Here is a 14,897-nt window from a genome sequence, read left to right on the forward strand (position 1 = left end):
GAGGCAAAACCTCCTCGCTGGGGTTAATAGCTGGGGATGGAGTATCAGCCTGGTGTGGTTGAAGAGCTGAGGAGCGTATCGTTTCGGGGTAATATACGTTCTCTGGCTTACGTAGTTCAGATGAGGCTGCAACCCCAGCACGGTTAAGAGCCTCGCTCCAGGTTCTCGCACAGAAGATGCGGCACACCTCCGGAACTTCGGCTCTTAACGCTTTCTCAGTTTCAGCTATCCCAATTTCGTAGCCCCTCTACTCGGCTTCATTCATTGCCTGCTCAGACTCGATTTTTGCTTTCTCGGCTTGTTCTTTAAGCTTTTCGGCTTTCTCCCTTAGCCTCTGAGTTTCTTCTAGATGCTTCTTAAGAACAAGAACTTGCTCCTGAGTCCTCTTCAGCTCGGCATTCGCCTCGCGCAGAAGCTTGGCTTGTTCCTCGGCCTGCTTCTGGTAGCTTTCTGATGTCGATTCAGCACTCTTGCGAGCTTCTTCTTCGACCTGTAGTTTTTTCCTTGCGTCGCTTAAATCCTGTTCAGATTTGGATAAGGTTTGTACAGCCATTACCCTTCTTTTCCTTTCACCATCTAGCTGGTTGGAGCAAGCATTGAGCATCTCATCTAGCCTGAAAGTGTTTTGGATGATCTGTAAAAAATGGGGGGGGGGGGTGAGTTAACGCTATAGTTAATGAAAAGTGCGCATTAGTAAGTAACAGTCACAGAATGAAACAGTATAAAAGACAGCTTCTCACCATGCCCAAGTATCGTTTATTGTCAAGGATGAGTTGGTTCTTCCTCACATTCTTTATCTCAGCCATATCCTTTGGGAGCAATAAGGCCTCCTCTATGGCCGAGGCTACATGACACCCAATGCCGCCGTTGAAGTCCCTTATAGAGACATCGTCTCGCAGGGGCTCCCCACCGAGCATAGGAACTGGCAGCCACGCTTGTGAATCAGGATGTGGGGAATCGGATTTCTCTTGGCCCCGCGTAGCGGGGTGCCCAGTTTTCTGCTGCTTTGCAGCTCGTTGGACATCCTCCTCTCAAGTGGGATGAGATTTGCTCGCATCTGCCACCCCCTTACCCTTCTGTTCTCTGCGCTTCTCTTGCTCGGCAGCGCTGGGCGGTGCTGGTTGCGGAGATGATCGAGAAGGGTCGTGAGGGACTGGAGGAGGAGACCTGGCTGGAAGAGGTGAAACCTGGGATGGTATTGTTTGGGCAGGTGCAAACTTTCCCTGTTGACCTCCTATCAGCTCCATCAAGCTTTTCTGGGGTTTCCTTTGTACCTCCATCTCGTCAGAACTTTCCTCGGGGCTTGAGGGCTGATCGAAAATCTCAAAATCGTCCGTGGATTCAGATACTGTTACAACGGTTTCCTTGTTTTTTTCCCGTTTCCTTCTCTTATTGGTTCCCTTTTTCTTGAGGGAAGGTGAGGGTGAAGAAGGCCCCGCTGAGACGCTGGCCACGAAAAGAGGCTCTGTGAGAGGTGTATGTTCGGGAAGTGGAATACCCTCTGGAACGATGAACCCTTCGTAGGCGACACTGATACGGCGAAGCCGAGGATCGCGCGCCCTAATCACGCACTTCGGCGCCTGAAAGCCAAAAGAAAGGGGGGTATATCCAAGAATTAAATGTGCCGCCCGTAGCTGACCATCAGCCTCGTTCACGTATATTTCAGCTCTCAATAATCTGTCTAGGCTCGCTTTATTGACCAATCTGAGATTGGGCTTCGTGTAGCGTCTATCTGCAAAACCGTTGATTTTAAAGTTAAAAGTTGTAAGACGCGAAAATAATAAAGGTAATTAAAATGGGATCATGGGCTAAGTAGCATAGGTCTATAACTTCGCACCTACCTGGTGTTCCCTCTACAGTCGGGCAAGGTAGACCATCATGCCATTCCCCAGAAAAAATGAGGAAATCTTCTTTTAGGTACTTATTTGAAGTAGGGAGGCACTGAATTAACCTTACTTCAGGATATCTCGACTTGAGATAATAGTCCTGGTCAGCTAGGCGGTGAAGGCTGTACACCCAATTCACGTCGTGATGGGATAGATTTAGACCCATTCTCTGATTCAGAGCGTCTATACTCCCTAGAACCCTAAACATATTGGGAGCGCATTGGGTAGAGGATAGCCTAAAGAAATTAAGGTAACCCCTGGTAATACTACCCATGGGGATGGTCATCCCGCCTTCAATAAAGGCAATCATGGGGATAACCACTTCCCCAGTTTGCCTGGCGTCGACCCACTCCCCTTGGGCTGCATACCTCATCCCTACCGTTGGTGGGATATTGTACTTAGAGCGGAAGTTCCTAATACCCTCCTCGGAGTCAACGAGACACCGAAAGGGATTCCTCTGTTTCCCCCCCTTTTTTTTTTTTTTCTAAAAAGACTTAGTAGAGAAAAAAAAAAAAAAAAAAACTTTTTGGTTTTGAATAAAAATGGTAAAAGCTTCAAGAGGACTTACAGGTTCAAAGGAAGGACCTCGGACAACGTACGATTATTTGTAATCGCCAGGAGAACAGTGAAGACTGGAAGAGGGCAGATTCAGTGTATAGGCTTTGGAACCACGTAACCATTAAGGGTAAGGTATAGGTTCAATTTGGGAGCGCCTTTATAGTCATGTGAAGATTGTGAGCGGTGAAATTCCCGCTCACAAAACAAGAGGAGCCCCCTACCGTTTGATTTGGATCTCACCGTCGAACGTGGGAGATAAGGGAGTTGTCAGAATTTAATGCTGCCAAAATCGGGGTGCTGAAGCGTCAGGGGCATGCCCCAAAATGCGCACAGGTGCAGGCTTATGACGTCAAAATCCACCTTTTCTCCTGAGGAGTCGAAAAGTAGGATTTTGAGGGGCTATTGTGGGGATCGTTCGATTGATAGGCCTAGAGGATTCAGAATTAGTTCAGGATTGTTGGGCCAGTGGCCCATCCGAGGCCGTATACCCGTCCGAGGACATCATGCTCCTCGGCAGTACGCGTCCGAGGACGATCAGGACGTGGTCTCGCTGCGATCAGATCTCAGAATTAGGTCATCTCAAAGGGTAGAGTAGCCGACTAAAGATGAAAGAGATAAGGCAAACAAATATCTGAAAACTACAGCTGCCTCCGCATTAATGACCTCTCAACCAACTCTCTGGCCGCATTAATGTGGAGGTAATACCTGAACAGTAGGGAAGCAGCCTTACAGCTGCCCATAGGAAGTTCCAGGAGGTGCCTGATGGGACAGAAAGAAATCCCCCGGACACAACCTACACGTGTTCGGCGAGGATGGAGCACAAAGGGGAGTATATAAACTAAAAGAAGAACATGAAGAGGGGGATCGGAGAAAAGAAAAAGGAAGAAAAATAATAGAGATAAACTGGAGAGAAGAAAGTAAAAGGAGAGAGAGAGAGAGAGTTGCACTAGTGACGAAAGAAAAACGTTCATTATACCAACTAAAAAAAACCTTGAACGGGCTTGAGAGAAAATCTTGGAGGTAGATATCACAGTTAACCTAGTTCTTTACACCCACGCTCTACAAATCATATTGTTTGGGCCTTTTTACATACGAACCCAACACCGTTACGGTTCGTTACGAATCGTGTCCTTACATATATATATTATTATTATTATTATTATTATTATTTTTCTACCACAACTAAAGCCCTAGAGATAAGACCAATACCTCCTATTGCTATGTCGGCAGATGGGCCATCTTCAAGTATGTATGTTCCTTTTTTTTATTCCTTTTTCTTTTTCCGCCACCTGCCACCATTATCATCTTTTGAGATGATGACAACTCCAGTTACAAGCTAAGCACATGGCCTTACGGAAAAATAGCCATTATTCCTCTTTTCTTTTATTTATTTTTCTTTTTTTACACTAATTTATGACTTGTCAGACTTCATTGACTTCCTATTCTTTTTTTGGTTAAATTGACTTCATTGACTTCCTATTCACCCCTACCAAAACTAATAAACAAAATATAATAATAATAAAAAGATGAAGGCTATTTGTTTCTTGTTTGTTTTGCCCTCATCTATGCTAACACAATCAGAGCATCTCCATCAATAATATGTGCATAAATGTGCAAAATAAAAAGAAAAAAAATTTAATTTTATACATTTTGAGAAAAAAACACCCATATCAATGAGCGTAAACTTATGTATAAATACACAATTATTACAGTAAATAAATAAATTTTTTTTAAAGCAAAATTTTGTAAATAAATGAATTTTTTGGAAATTTGAGATAATTATAATCATGATTCATGAAGCTTCTAGGAAGCTCCACTCCCACCTACTTCCACGTGCATTGAACCATTTTCCCTTAATAGTTAATATCACTATTAAAAGCTCTATTTATCGTTTACAAGTCTTATGAATGAAACTCTCTCACTTTGGAAGTTCTAGATAGTAGAGACAACTCAGACAAGCCATGAAGAAGAGATTTCAAATGGTAAGCAAATTAACTTCCTCTTCGTCCACCATACTGCCAAAGCTTGGGTTTCTGCTTTCTTCTTCTTCTTTCTCTCTGGTGTTTTTTTTTCTCCCTAACAAATCATTTGGTACTGATTTGAGATTTTGCTGTCTACTTCTTTGGGTTTTTTTTTCTCCCTAACATGTCATATGTTAATGTCAAGTTTATGTTTGAAATAAGATGAAAAAATTCAGGAAAAAAAAAAAAAAAAAACCCTCAAAGTGCATGCTGGCCAAATGAATTATTTATTTATTTATTTTTTTTAAAGCCAAAATTTGATACTGGCCAAAATTTGCCAAAATGGCTGGAACAACTCCAAATTGGCCGAAATTTGACCCCGAGGTGAAACGGGAGGTATTATGGTACCGATTTATATGTTGGTACAAAATATTCTGGTCATTCTAGCCAGAATGGAACGAATCAATAACAATGATATGGACCCTAGACCCTAAAGTGTGTACAAATGTTTTAAGCTCTTAAGTTTTAACATTTGTTTAGTCTTTATTCTTTTTTCTTTTTTTGACTCAAATATTTGCTGGACACCACAAACATAAAGCATATTCTAGTAGGGCCTTCACTCTTCTTCCATTAAAAGGAAAACTTGAATGGCTGAACAACAAAAGCTTGCCATAGAGAGACTCTTATAGAGTCATAAAGAGAGTGAAACTTACCAAACGTCCACAGTGAAGATAGATCGAGGCGGCAGTGGCGAAGGTAGGAGCGGCAGATGCGAAGATAGCTTGACTGCTTGTGGCTAGGGAAGTTTAGATCTTTAGGTTACCAGGTTGGGAAGTTTGGGTTGTTGTTGTTGTTTTTTTTTTTTTTTTTCAACAAAAAAAAAAAAAAAAAAAAAAAAAAAAAAAAAAAAACCAAACCACCCTTGCTGGCCACAACACTCCGACTGCAGATGGAAATGAGAGAGATGAATGGGAAATCGGACACGCTGATTAGATTTATTGCTCATGCATATATATATATATATATATATATATTGCAGATTCTTCATTATGATTAAATGTATGAGTGAATTAATCGACTTCTATATATATATCTGTTGTAGATGACTAGTGATCCCAACATCCAGCGCAAAGAGAGTGCTTTAAAGAAGCTGGAAAAGGCAACGAAGCTGGATAATTCAAATTCAAATCAAAAGGAAGAGGCTTATGAGCTTTATATGGAGGCATTAGAGGACGCGGGCGTTTATCTCTTCTTTGAGAAGGACCCGGAGATTAAGAAGAAGTATAGGCAGAAATATGTGGGCCATTATATAAGGGCAACATAAATAAGAGACAGTCAATACGTTCAAGAATCCTATTTGTCTCATAGAGCAGAAGTCGGTCTTGGCCTTACAGACTCGTCCTTGAAGTTGAGTGATGTGGGCGGACTTGATCGTTGCAAAAAGTTATTGAACGAAGCTGCCATACTGCCTATTGAGTTTCCTCATTTTTTTACTGGTGAGCTCCTCCTCCATCATTGTGGTTTTGTTAATCTCTGCTTTTTGTTAGCTTATCTTGATATTCTTAGTGGTCAATAATTGTTGCCCTCAAACTGTTATTTATAGTTTTACACACCTCATTTTTAAATTAAAACCGTAACTTTCAAGTCATGATCATAATTTCTGTTCAAAAATGGGCATGTGTAAAACTGTGTAATAGATTGTGTGTATAAGTACAACCATTCCTAGTTTCAATGCTAATAAGAACGGCTGGATTACGGTGACCATGAACATTCATATTCATATTAAGTGTGTGTTTGGATATTATTTATTTTGCTGAAATTAAAAGTTTATTACTGAAAAGTACTGTAGATAAATATAAAAGTGAGTTGAAATAATATGGTAGCACTCATAAATAATATCAAAAAGTACAGTGAAACCTATAAATAGTAACAAAAATAAACTGACTAGTAAAATAATTTTAAGTTTCCATTACAATCCAAATGCATACTAAAAGTTCTAAAAATTTTAGCCCTTAATAACTCAAAAAATTACTTTATTTATTTTAACATCTCAATTTACAAGACAACAACATCAAATATTCTATTTTAGCATAAAACATATTAAAATAATATAAACTATTTCTACCCCGTACTCCCACAAAAGCCATTCCATAGCCACAAAACAACAGCAAACAGACACACCCACGGCCAAACACCCAAACCCAGGGGCGGAGGTAAGCCAAAATTTTGAATTTTTTTAATATATATAATTATTTTTATATTTTTAAAATTTAGTATACAAAAATAAGAGTTGGCCCCTGTATAATTGAATCAGTCCAATGATACTCTTAAAAAAAATAATTGGTCTAATAGTTATAGACATATAACTTTATTTTTCTCAATTATATTTTTTATTGTAAAATGTGCTCTTATATCTGTAAAATATTTGATAAAGTTTGACACCAAACATATTTGAATCTATCTCTTTCAACTCGTTATGTGACGATTAATAAGTTACTGACTCATTAAAAAAATATATTATCACTAAAACAACACATGAAATGTCTCTTTAGTAGACATATAATGGGATAAAACAAGATAGTTTCAAATATATTCGTAACTAAACTTATTCCTCTAAGTTTTGGATTAGTTTTTGAAAATTACATTAGTTCAATAGAAAGATTTTTTTACTAACTTTAGTATAAAATTTGATAATTTGTATAAAAAATAAAACTTTTTAAGAACTTCACTATGAAAATGGTAAAAATGAATTTTATTTTATTAAAGATCACCATCAAATATAATTTTGATTGAAAATACTAAGTTTTTTTTTTGTTGTTGTTAGGTGTATATATATATATATATATATATAGATATAACTTATGAAATAAAAAATGTGTGTGTATATATATATATATATATATATATATATGTATATAAAATAAAAAGGCGTGTATATATGTGTGCAGTATCTTGATAAATATGACCCCAAACAAAAATGTCATCTCCGCCCTGCTCAAACCCACCACAAAACAGCCATACCCACAGCTAATTAAAACCCATTTCACAAACAAACACACCCAAGGCAAAACACCCAAACCCGCCACTGAACTCAACGACCCACAACGACGATCAGCCCAGCCACACCATCGTCAACCACAACTAGCGAGCAAAAATACCAAGTACAACTAGCTACAATCACAACCCAGCACCACTATCACCCACTCCCACAAGCCACAAAACCCACCAATTTCAACAAATCGCAACCCAAGAACCCAGAACACCAACGACGATCTTAACAATCACCACGCCAACGCTGCACACCGATCTCTACCGCCACTGCACGCCCAAGCTGTCACCAATCTCAATACCATTGCTGATCCGGAGCAAAAAAAAAGAGATGCCCTTGGTGGCAAGGCATTGGTGAGAGGTGGAATAGGGAGAGATAAAACAGAGAGATGGAGCAGAGGGTGAGATAGTGATGGAGCAGAGAGGAGAAGAAAAGAGAGGGGGGGGGGGGCATAAGAAAGACAAATAAAAGATAAAAGAGAACCCAAATACCGAATAAAATATTATTATTTTTGTATAATCTATAGCAGTTTTGAGTACCTTTGATGTTGTAGGTCTTTTAGTGTTTTGGTGCTAAAAAAGCTTTTTAACACCTTGGTGTAATGTGGGTATTATATTTTTTTTCTTCTTGGGAAAAATTATCATTTGAGCTCCTGTTTAGGGAATCGAAAACCATGGAAGGCTATATTACTATATGGTCCACCTGGGACAGGGAAGACCCTCGTGGCAAATGCGATTGCAACAGACGCAGGCTCAGCTTTCTTTAGGTAAATATTTATATTTTGACCAATACCAATACATTGCAAGCAACTGGATTACAATAATTGATAATTATGCATGGCAAGAAAAGAAAGAACTAATCTTCATCTTCTAAAAGGTAATACATATTGCTAATTGCACTTAATTGTGATTCGTATATTTTGAAGTCTATGTGGCTTTTCTTCTCCATGTTTCAGTTTTCCTGCATAATTTCTATGCAAATTAACTCGTGACTTAGGCAGCAATTCACAATCACATACTATTCTTATTCTCACCCATTTTCTATAGATTTTACTTGCTATTAAATGCCTAGAGTAGAAATACAATGTCCAATAATTGAAATGATGGACAAAAAGTATTCCTGTTGAAATGTAAGATATTTGAGTTTCAGCAAATTTAGACTTGAGGGTTTTCTGTTTTTTGTTTTTTTAATGGAGCCTTGAGTTCTTAATATTTTATATCGTTGACGCAGTTTAATTTCTTACTCCATATAGTTGGATTTTTGAGTCCTTTCATATGCTTTTTCATTGCAGTTATCACATTATTGGAATGTGCTGAATTTCTTAATTCATCATCTACGCCATTATGCTTCAATTGATTCACATCTCCGATTGTTTTGTTGTCTACTTCTTCCAATTAGTTATTTTGGGGTGCATTATTACAACTCATGTACAAAATTCCCATAGATGTAGATGCGTTTGCTCTGTAATCATTCAATATAGATGGAATGTTGCCAACAAAATTACATGTGTACTGTCTATACACAGTGTTTCGGCATCGAACATTGTATCCAAATGGATGGGAGAAGGTGAAAAGCAGGTCTCAAATCTTTTCCAATCTGCTCGTGATGAAGCTCCATCCATTATTTTTATTGATGAAATTGATTCCTTATGTGGCCCGCGAGGTAAGGACAATGAGAATGAAGCCTCTCGACGAATCAAAACAGAATTTCTTGTACAAATGCAGGTAATATGTTTTCCCTGGAAATAGATTAGAGTGCTTTTTTCCAAGAATTTTTATATAATATAATTGACATGCTTAGATTAATTGGAGCAAGTAGTTTGTCAATAACTTAATGCAGTTTATTACTATTCTGTTGGGTATGAATTTTTTACATTTCATGATATGAGTTGCAAGGCATCTTATTTAACATTTTTATACTTAAAATGGAATTGAGGGATTTGATGGAAAATTTAAACTGAAATGTTTGGTATTGGTAACCTAACTTTAAGGTATTTAAGCTTAAGCAACTTGAAATCATGTTTGTGGTCCAAAGAAGGATGTGGTTTCTTTTGAACTTTAGGTTTTAGTTTTTCTTTTTGATTTTTACTCTTGTGCGCGCCTAATAAGTGAAGGAGAAGTACTTTGATACCTATCTACAAGAACAAGGAAGTTTTTTTTTTTTTTTTTTTTTTTTTTTTTTTTGAGAAGCGAACAAGGGAGATATTTAAAATTGTATAAATTACTACGGAATTAAACTTATGAGTCCCACTATAACATTTGGAAGAGAATAATTGAATGTAAGTTATGACAATAAACAACAACATTAGAGAATCAATTTGGTATTATGTCCAGACAATCTACCATGGAAGTTATTTTCTTACTTAGACATCTAATGAAAACAAAAATATAGAGGCTTGTAAATATCTTCATATGGTCTTTATTGTTCTTGAGAAAGCACATGATATGGTCCCTAGAAAAGTTATGTGGTAGGTTTTGGAAAAGCAAGGCTGATGCGGACAAGAAAGAGTTTAATGGAATACAAGATTAAATATCAAAAGAATCAAGATTTGTGGTCTAGTTATGATGTCATACTTTCTTCACAAATTTCATAGGTTGTTTTAGTTATTATTGAGTCTTAGTATTATGTTTTTATGGTTAAAAACTTACTGGTTTAGTTTTAATAAAATAAGAGTAGTTTAGTAATTTCCAAATTTTCTGGAATTGTCTGTCCTAGAGGCCCGTGAGTCTTCTTTTATGTTTTGAGTCCTTTCCTATTTGGTTTAGAAGTTATTAAATCCTTTTTGGTTTGTTATTAGTATTCCTTGTCATCCTAGGAATAGTTTATTTATAAGGCTATATTGTATTCAATAATATTCATATAGTGATTGATTAACAAAATTCGTGCGGCTTATTTTAAGCCTTGAGGGTGTGATTGCCTTCTCTTATATAAGTTTGATTATTTAGGAAGACGTAGATGTGATTGCCTAGTGTTTTATCTATTCTATTTTTTGTTTAAAACTCTGTTTTAGGCTTTTAGCCCTAAACAACCACCAAAGATCCATTCTTTTCTAACTTGAAACCCTTAAGCATGAAGAACCCTTCAAGAACTCATCAAGAAATCTAGTATAGTGCTGAATTCTAAAAGATCCTGCATCAAGAGAAAGTCCCTTTGTGTATGCTTTTTGCAAATAATATAGTTTTAGTAGATGAAACTAGAAGTGGAGTTAATGTCAAGATAGAAATTTGGGGAGATGCTCTAAAATCTGAAATTTTTTTTATTAAGTAAATCTAAAACAGAGTACATGGAATGCAAGTTTAGTAAAAGTGTAAATAGAGCTAGATGAAGGGGTTGTAGGGCTTGATAGTCAAAAGATGGTAAAGAACAAGAGCTCCCAATATCTTGGATCAATAATTCATAAAAGGTGGAGAGATTGAAGACGATGTAAAGCAGGATGGATGAAATGGAGAAGGGCATAAAAAGTATTTTGTGATCATAGAGTGCTTATTACATTAAAAGGAAATTTTTTATAAAACTGCTATAAGACCAACTATCCTCTATGGTACTAAATGTTGGGTTGTTGGGAAGAAACATATTTATAAAATGAGTTGAACTGAAATGCAATAGTTAAGATTGATAAGTGAAAATAGATAGAAGGATAGGATTTTAAATGAAAAAAAATCCACTTAAAGATTGAGTTTGCTTCTAAAGATGAAAATATGAGGGAGAGTCACTTGAGATGGTTTGATCATATTTAGAGGAGAGTGACTAATTCACTAGTAAGAAAAATAGTAGAGAAAGACCAAAAATAACATTAGTAGAAGTAGTTAAAAATGACATCAATTAAGGAAGTGATAGAAAATATTACTTCGAATAGAATATAATGGAAGAAAGGAATATATGTATCCGACTCTAGTTTATTTGTTGAAGATCCATAATCAACCCCAAAAAAAATTGCTTTTTTTGTTGTTTTTACTCTTGTATACATCCCATGCACTATGTTCTATTATTTGTGATTTTAATCAAATCTTTTAATTAATTAAAAAAAGAGGAATCATTAACATACAATTAATAGAGGAGAAAATGACAAACCGTTTCCTTGTAGCCTTGTTGGCCTTAAAATGGCTGGCCAGTGTGCAATGCAGTTCATGATAACTTTATGTTTTATTAGATAGTTAATCCATAGCATTATCTTGCATTGTTTCCTTCCACTTATCTACATGTAATATTGAAATAGAAATTTTCTTTAATACATTTCAGGCTGTATCCAACGATGCGAGAAATGTTCTGGTTCTTGCAGCCACAAATACTCCTAAAGATTTGGATGTGGTGAGAAAAAAAATACCACCCTTCTAACCTACGGCCATGTATTGAAAATATTTTATGATCTACATTGCTTTAGGTTTGAGGCTAATGCTAAGTTAATTAACGTAGGCCATGAGGAGGCGTTTTGATAAGCGAATCTATATCCCTCTCCCAACTGAGGACGCAAGGGAACAAATATTTAGGGTACTTCAATTTCGTAATGCATTGTATTTGGAAAATGAAAGGAATGTAGTTATATACCCATTGTGATTAATGCTTTTGTTGATTATCTATGTCTTGTTTAATATCCTCTAGTTTTTTTATTTGAGCAGTGGCATATTGGGGAAACTAACCTTAAAAAAGAGGATTTTCAGTATTTAGTAAGCAAAACAGATGGTTTCTCTGGTTCAGATATATCCATTTGCGTAAGTATCAATTTTACATTAGGTGTCAGAATTTCCTCAAAGTGATTATATGGCTGAAAACTGGTAGTTACTTTTAGGTTAAAGATGCACTATATCAGCCTGTTCGTGCAACTCTTGATGCTAAATTCTTCAGAAAAAATTCTCAAGGCATGTGGGTCCCTTGCAAAGGTACTCACCCAAAAGCTGAGAAGTATACCTTAGAGGAACTTAAAGCAAAAGTCGAAGCTTCAAAGGTATGGATTAGCTAGGAAACTGATGTTCAACACATGAAATCATTCCAATAAATCATGTTTGTGGTAGATTGTCCTGACTTTAGTAGTTAGTTAATTTATGGAAAATAGGATTGAAGAAAAACGCAAAAGAGGGGAGGGGATTAGTGTACTGGAAAGAAAAATAAAAAAGAGGATGTCTCATTCAATTGCATTGATTCATGTTTGGTGTTGATTTTTTCTTCCATTAATATAGGCGGATTCTTTCTTTCTTTTTTTTCAAGTTCGGTATTTGTGGTAGTATTTTTGTAGACCCCTATGTTCACTTCGGATTTTCATATTCCTGTCTCTGGGAATTGATGACTTGCAGATCCAGTTACCACCCATCGAAAAAGCAGATTTTGATTATGTGCTTGCTTCACAAAAGCCAACTGTAAGGAAGGCTGACCTTGAAGTGTATGAGAAATTCACCAAGAAGTATGGGATTTACGGTTAAGGGCGAAAGATGTAGAGGCACATATTATTATTTCTATGGTTTCTTCCTATTGTGTTTCTAATTATGGTTTTTTTTTTTTGGGGGGGATAAAAGTATTTGTCATCCATTTGCTAGTGTTTTGTGAAAGTATCTGGGCTAGACATTTGTCAGTATGGTTATTAGAAGCTTTCTATCCCTTTTCCTTTTTGTCCAACTTTTTATTTTAATAAAAAAGCAATAAACTAGCTTCTTTTTTTTTTTTTTTTTCAAAAAAGAACTTTTTTATGTTTTTGAATTTTTACTGACTTTTGACAAATAAGAAAATATATATGGGATGACATAGTTAAGTTTTGTGAATATGATCTGCCATGTCATGTGATGCCATGGGATTGTTCCAGAAAATGTTAGAGAAATGAATTGTTGGATCATAGGATGTCTATAAATACAGAATTGAAAAAGTAGTTAGGAATTTAGGATGGACACATTTTTGGCAGCTTAACTGTTTGTGTGAGAACAACTTATTTATTATTTTTGCTGAAAGTATACTAAAATATAATTTTACCTTAAAAAAGTATGAAAACGTAATGTTTTAACAAGCTGTACATAAGAGTTCAAAGTTAAAACTTAATCTTATAAGCTAATGTCAATTAGGCACTTTAGTGAGTGAGCAATAGTTTTTTTTTTTTTTTTTTTTTTTTTTTTTTTTTTTTTTTTTTTTTTTTTTTTTTTTTTTTTTTAAGGTGAAGTGTTTGTTAGGACATTTATTTATTGAATTAGAAAAAAAAAAAAAAAACCCTTCATTTTGAGACATTTTAAAAAAAACTTCATTTTGAGACATTTTAAAATATAATAGTCTAACAATTTGGAACATAGAGAATAGCAAAGAAGTGAAATTTAAAAGACAACAAAATTGAAAAAGAATGAAACATAAAATTTAGGAACGAAAAGTAAGCATAAAAGTTCAGGTTTGATGAGGCAAAATTGAAAAAGATAATAAAGAAGATGATAAAGAGATACAAGAAACTCAGAAGTAGCTCCCAGTCTGGCTTACAAGTTACAAGTCAGCTTCTAGTTAGTTGACTTAAGGAACCACCTGCCACCCGTAACACTAATCAATTCAGCAACAAAAATTCTTAAGAGTTTGGGATAATTACACTTTATCCACTTGTGGTTTGCCTCTAATTTGACTTGCCTACCTGTGGTTTCAATTTTGACACTTTACCCATCTGTGATTCCCTCTATTACTAATCCGTAACCTACCTCTCATTTAGCCGTTACTCTAACACATAATATGTCAAAAACAAAAGCCCAAACAGATCAAAACACTCCTCACTCCCATCCAACTTGCTCACCAAACTAAGATCCTAGATGCTACGATGTAATGCGCTTGAGATAACTGGGTTTTGATGGTGCAAGCAAACCGAGCCGAGGAAGAAGGAGACACAATTGCTCCTCTATTCAGCTTCTCAACATTGTTCAAGACAAATCGTAAGGAAATTGCTGACTTTGACAACCCATTAATTTCTTTATTTCTCGTTCTTTCTTAAAGCCACATATCTATCATTAAAAAGGGTAGTGGGCTTAAGGCCATCTTTGTGCTTATACAACATATGACTAAAGCTTATATCTGGGATCTTACCTCAAATTATGGATACACAAAAACCTCTGGTTTTATTAAAAACTATACAATTTACATAAATACTTAGTAAGCAGTGAACTATATCAACTTGTGCAGTTGCAAGTGAAAGCAAGCTGTGATATTCCAAGCAAGGATCTCAACTCATTAGTATTTAGTAGTTATCCTTAATGTTACCTTACCTTGAATAATTCAGTAGAAAAATTTGTCTTTCTTGTTTCTAGTAAATATTTCAAGGAAAGAAATGAAATAAAAGAGATCTTACTATGTTTGTTCTATTTTCACTTTGATTATGGGTCTGAAATGTGGCAATTTGGAGATCAAAAAATTATATTTGAATTTGATAAGTTTTTACTTTGTATTAAATAACAGAGGAAAATACAGAAAGCTCACTTGGAAAGATGGTGATGGTGG

General features: G+C 35.9%; 2 protein-coding genes across 2 annotated transcripts; both read left to right on the forward strand.

Moving 5' to 3' along the window:
- The first annotated feature begins 4,375 nt into the window (after window positions 1–4,375).
- On the forward strand, window positions 4,376–5,822 carry LOC115984263 (protein SUPPRESSOR OF K(+) TRANSPORT GROWTH DEFECT 1-like). Its single transcript, XM_031107228.1, has 2 exons — window positions 4,376–4,426; window positions 5,508–5,822. The coding sequence occupies exons 1-2, from the start codon at window positions 4,406–4,408 to the stop codon at window positions 5,727–5,729; spliced, it is 243 nt and encodes an 80-aa protein (XP_030963088.1). The 5' UTR covers window positions 4,376–4,405; the 3' UTR covers window positions 5,730–5,822.
- LOC115986039 (protein SUPPRESSOR OF K(+) TRANSPORT GROWTH DEFECT 1-like) lies at window positions 5,733–13,071 on the forward strand (the record flags this gene model as incomplete). The annotated part of the gene is made up of 8 exons (XM_031108903.1): window positions 5,733–5,901; window positions 8,115–8,220; window positions 8,980–9,178; window positions 11,694–11,762; window positions 11,868–11,942; window positions 12,071–12,163; window positions 12,241–12,396; window positions 12,743–13,071. Coding segments are annotated over 8 exons (993 nt in total), but the record flags the coding sequence as incomplete, so codon positions are not given.
- Between the last annotated feature and the right edge of the window lie 1,826 nt (window positions 13,072–14,897).

The sequence above is a fragment of the Quercus lobata genome, chromosome 4 (assembly GCF_001633185.2).
Source record: "Quercus lobata isolate SW786 chromosome 4, ValleyOak3.0 Primary Assembly, whole genome shotgun sequence".
Taxonomy (NCBI): Eukaryota; Viridiplantae; Streptophyta; class Magnoliopsida; order Fagales; family Fagaceae; genus Quercus; species Quercus lobata.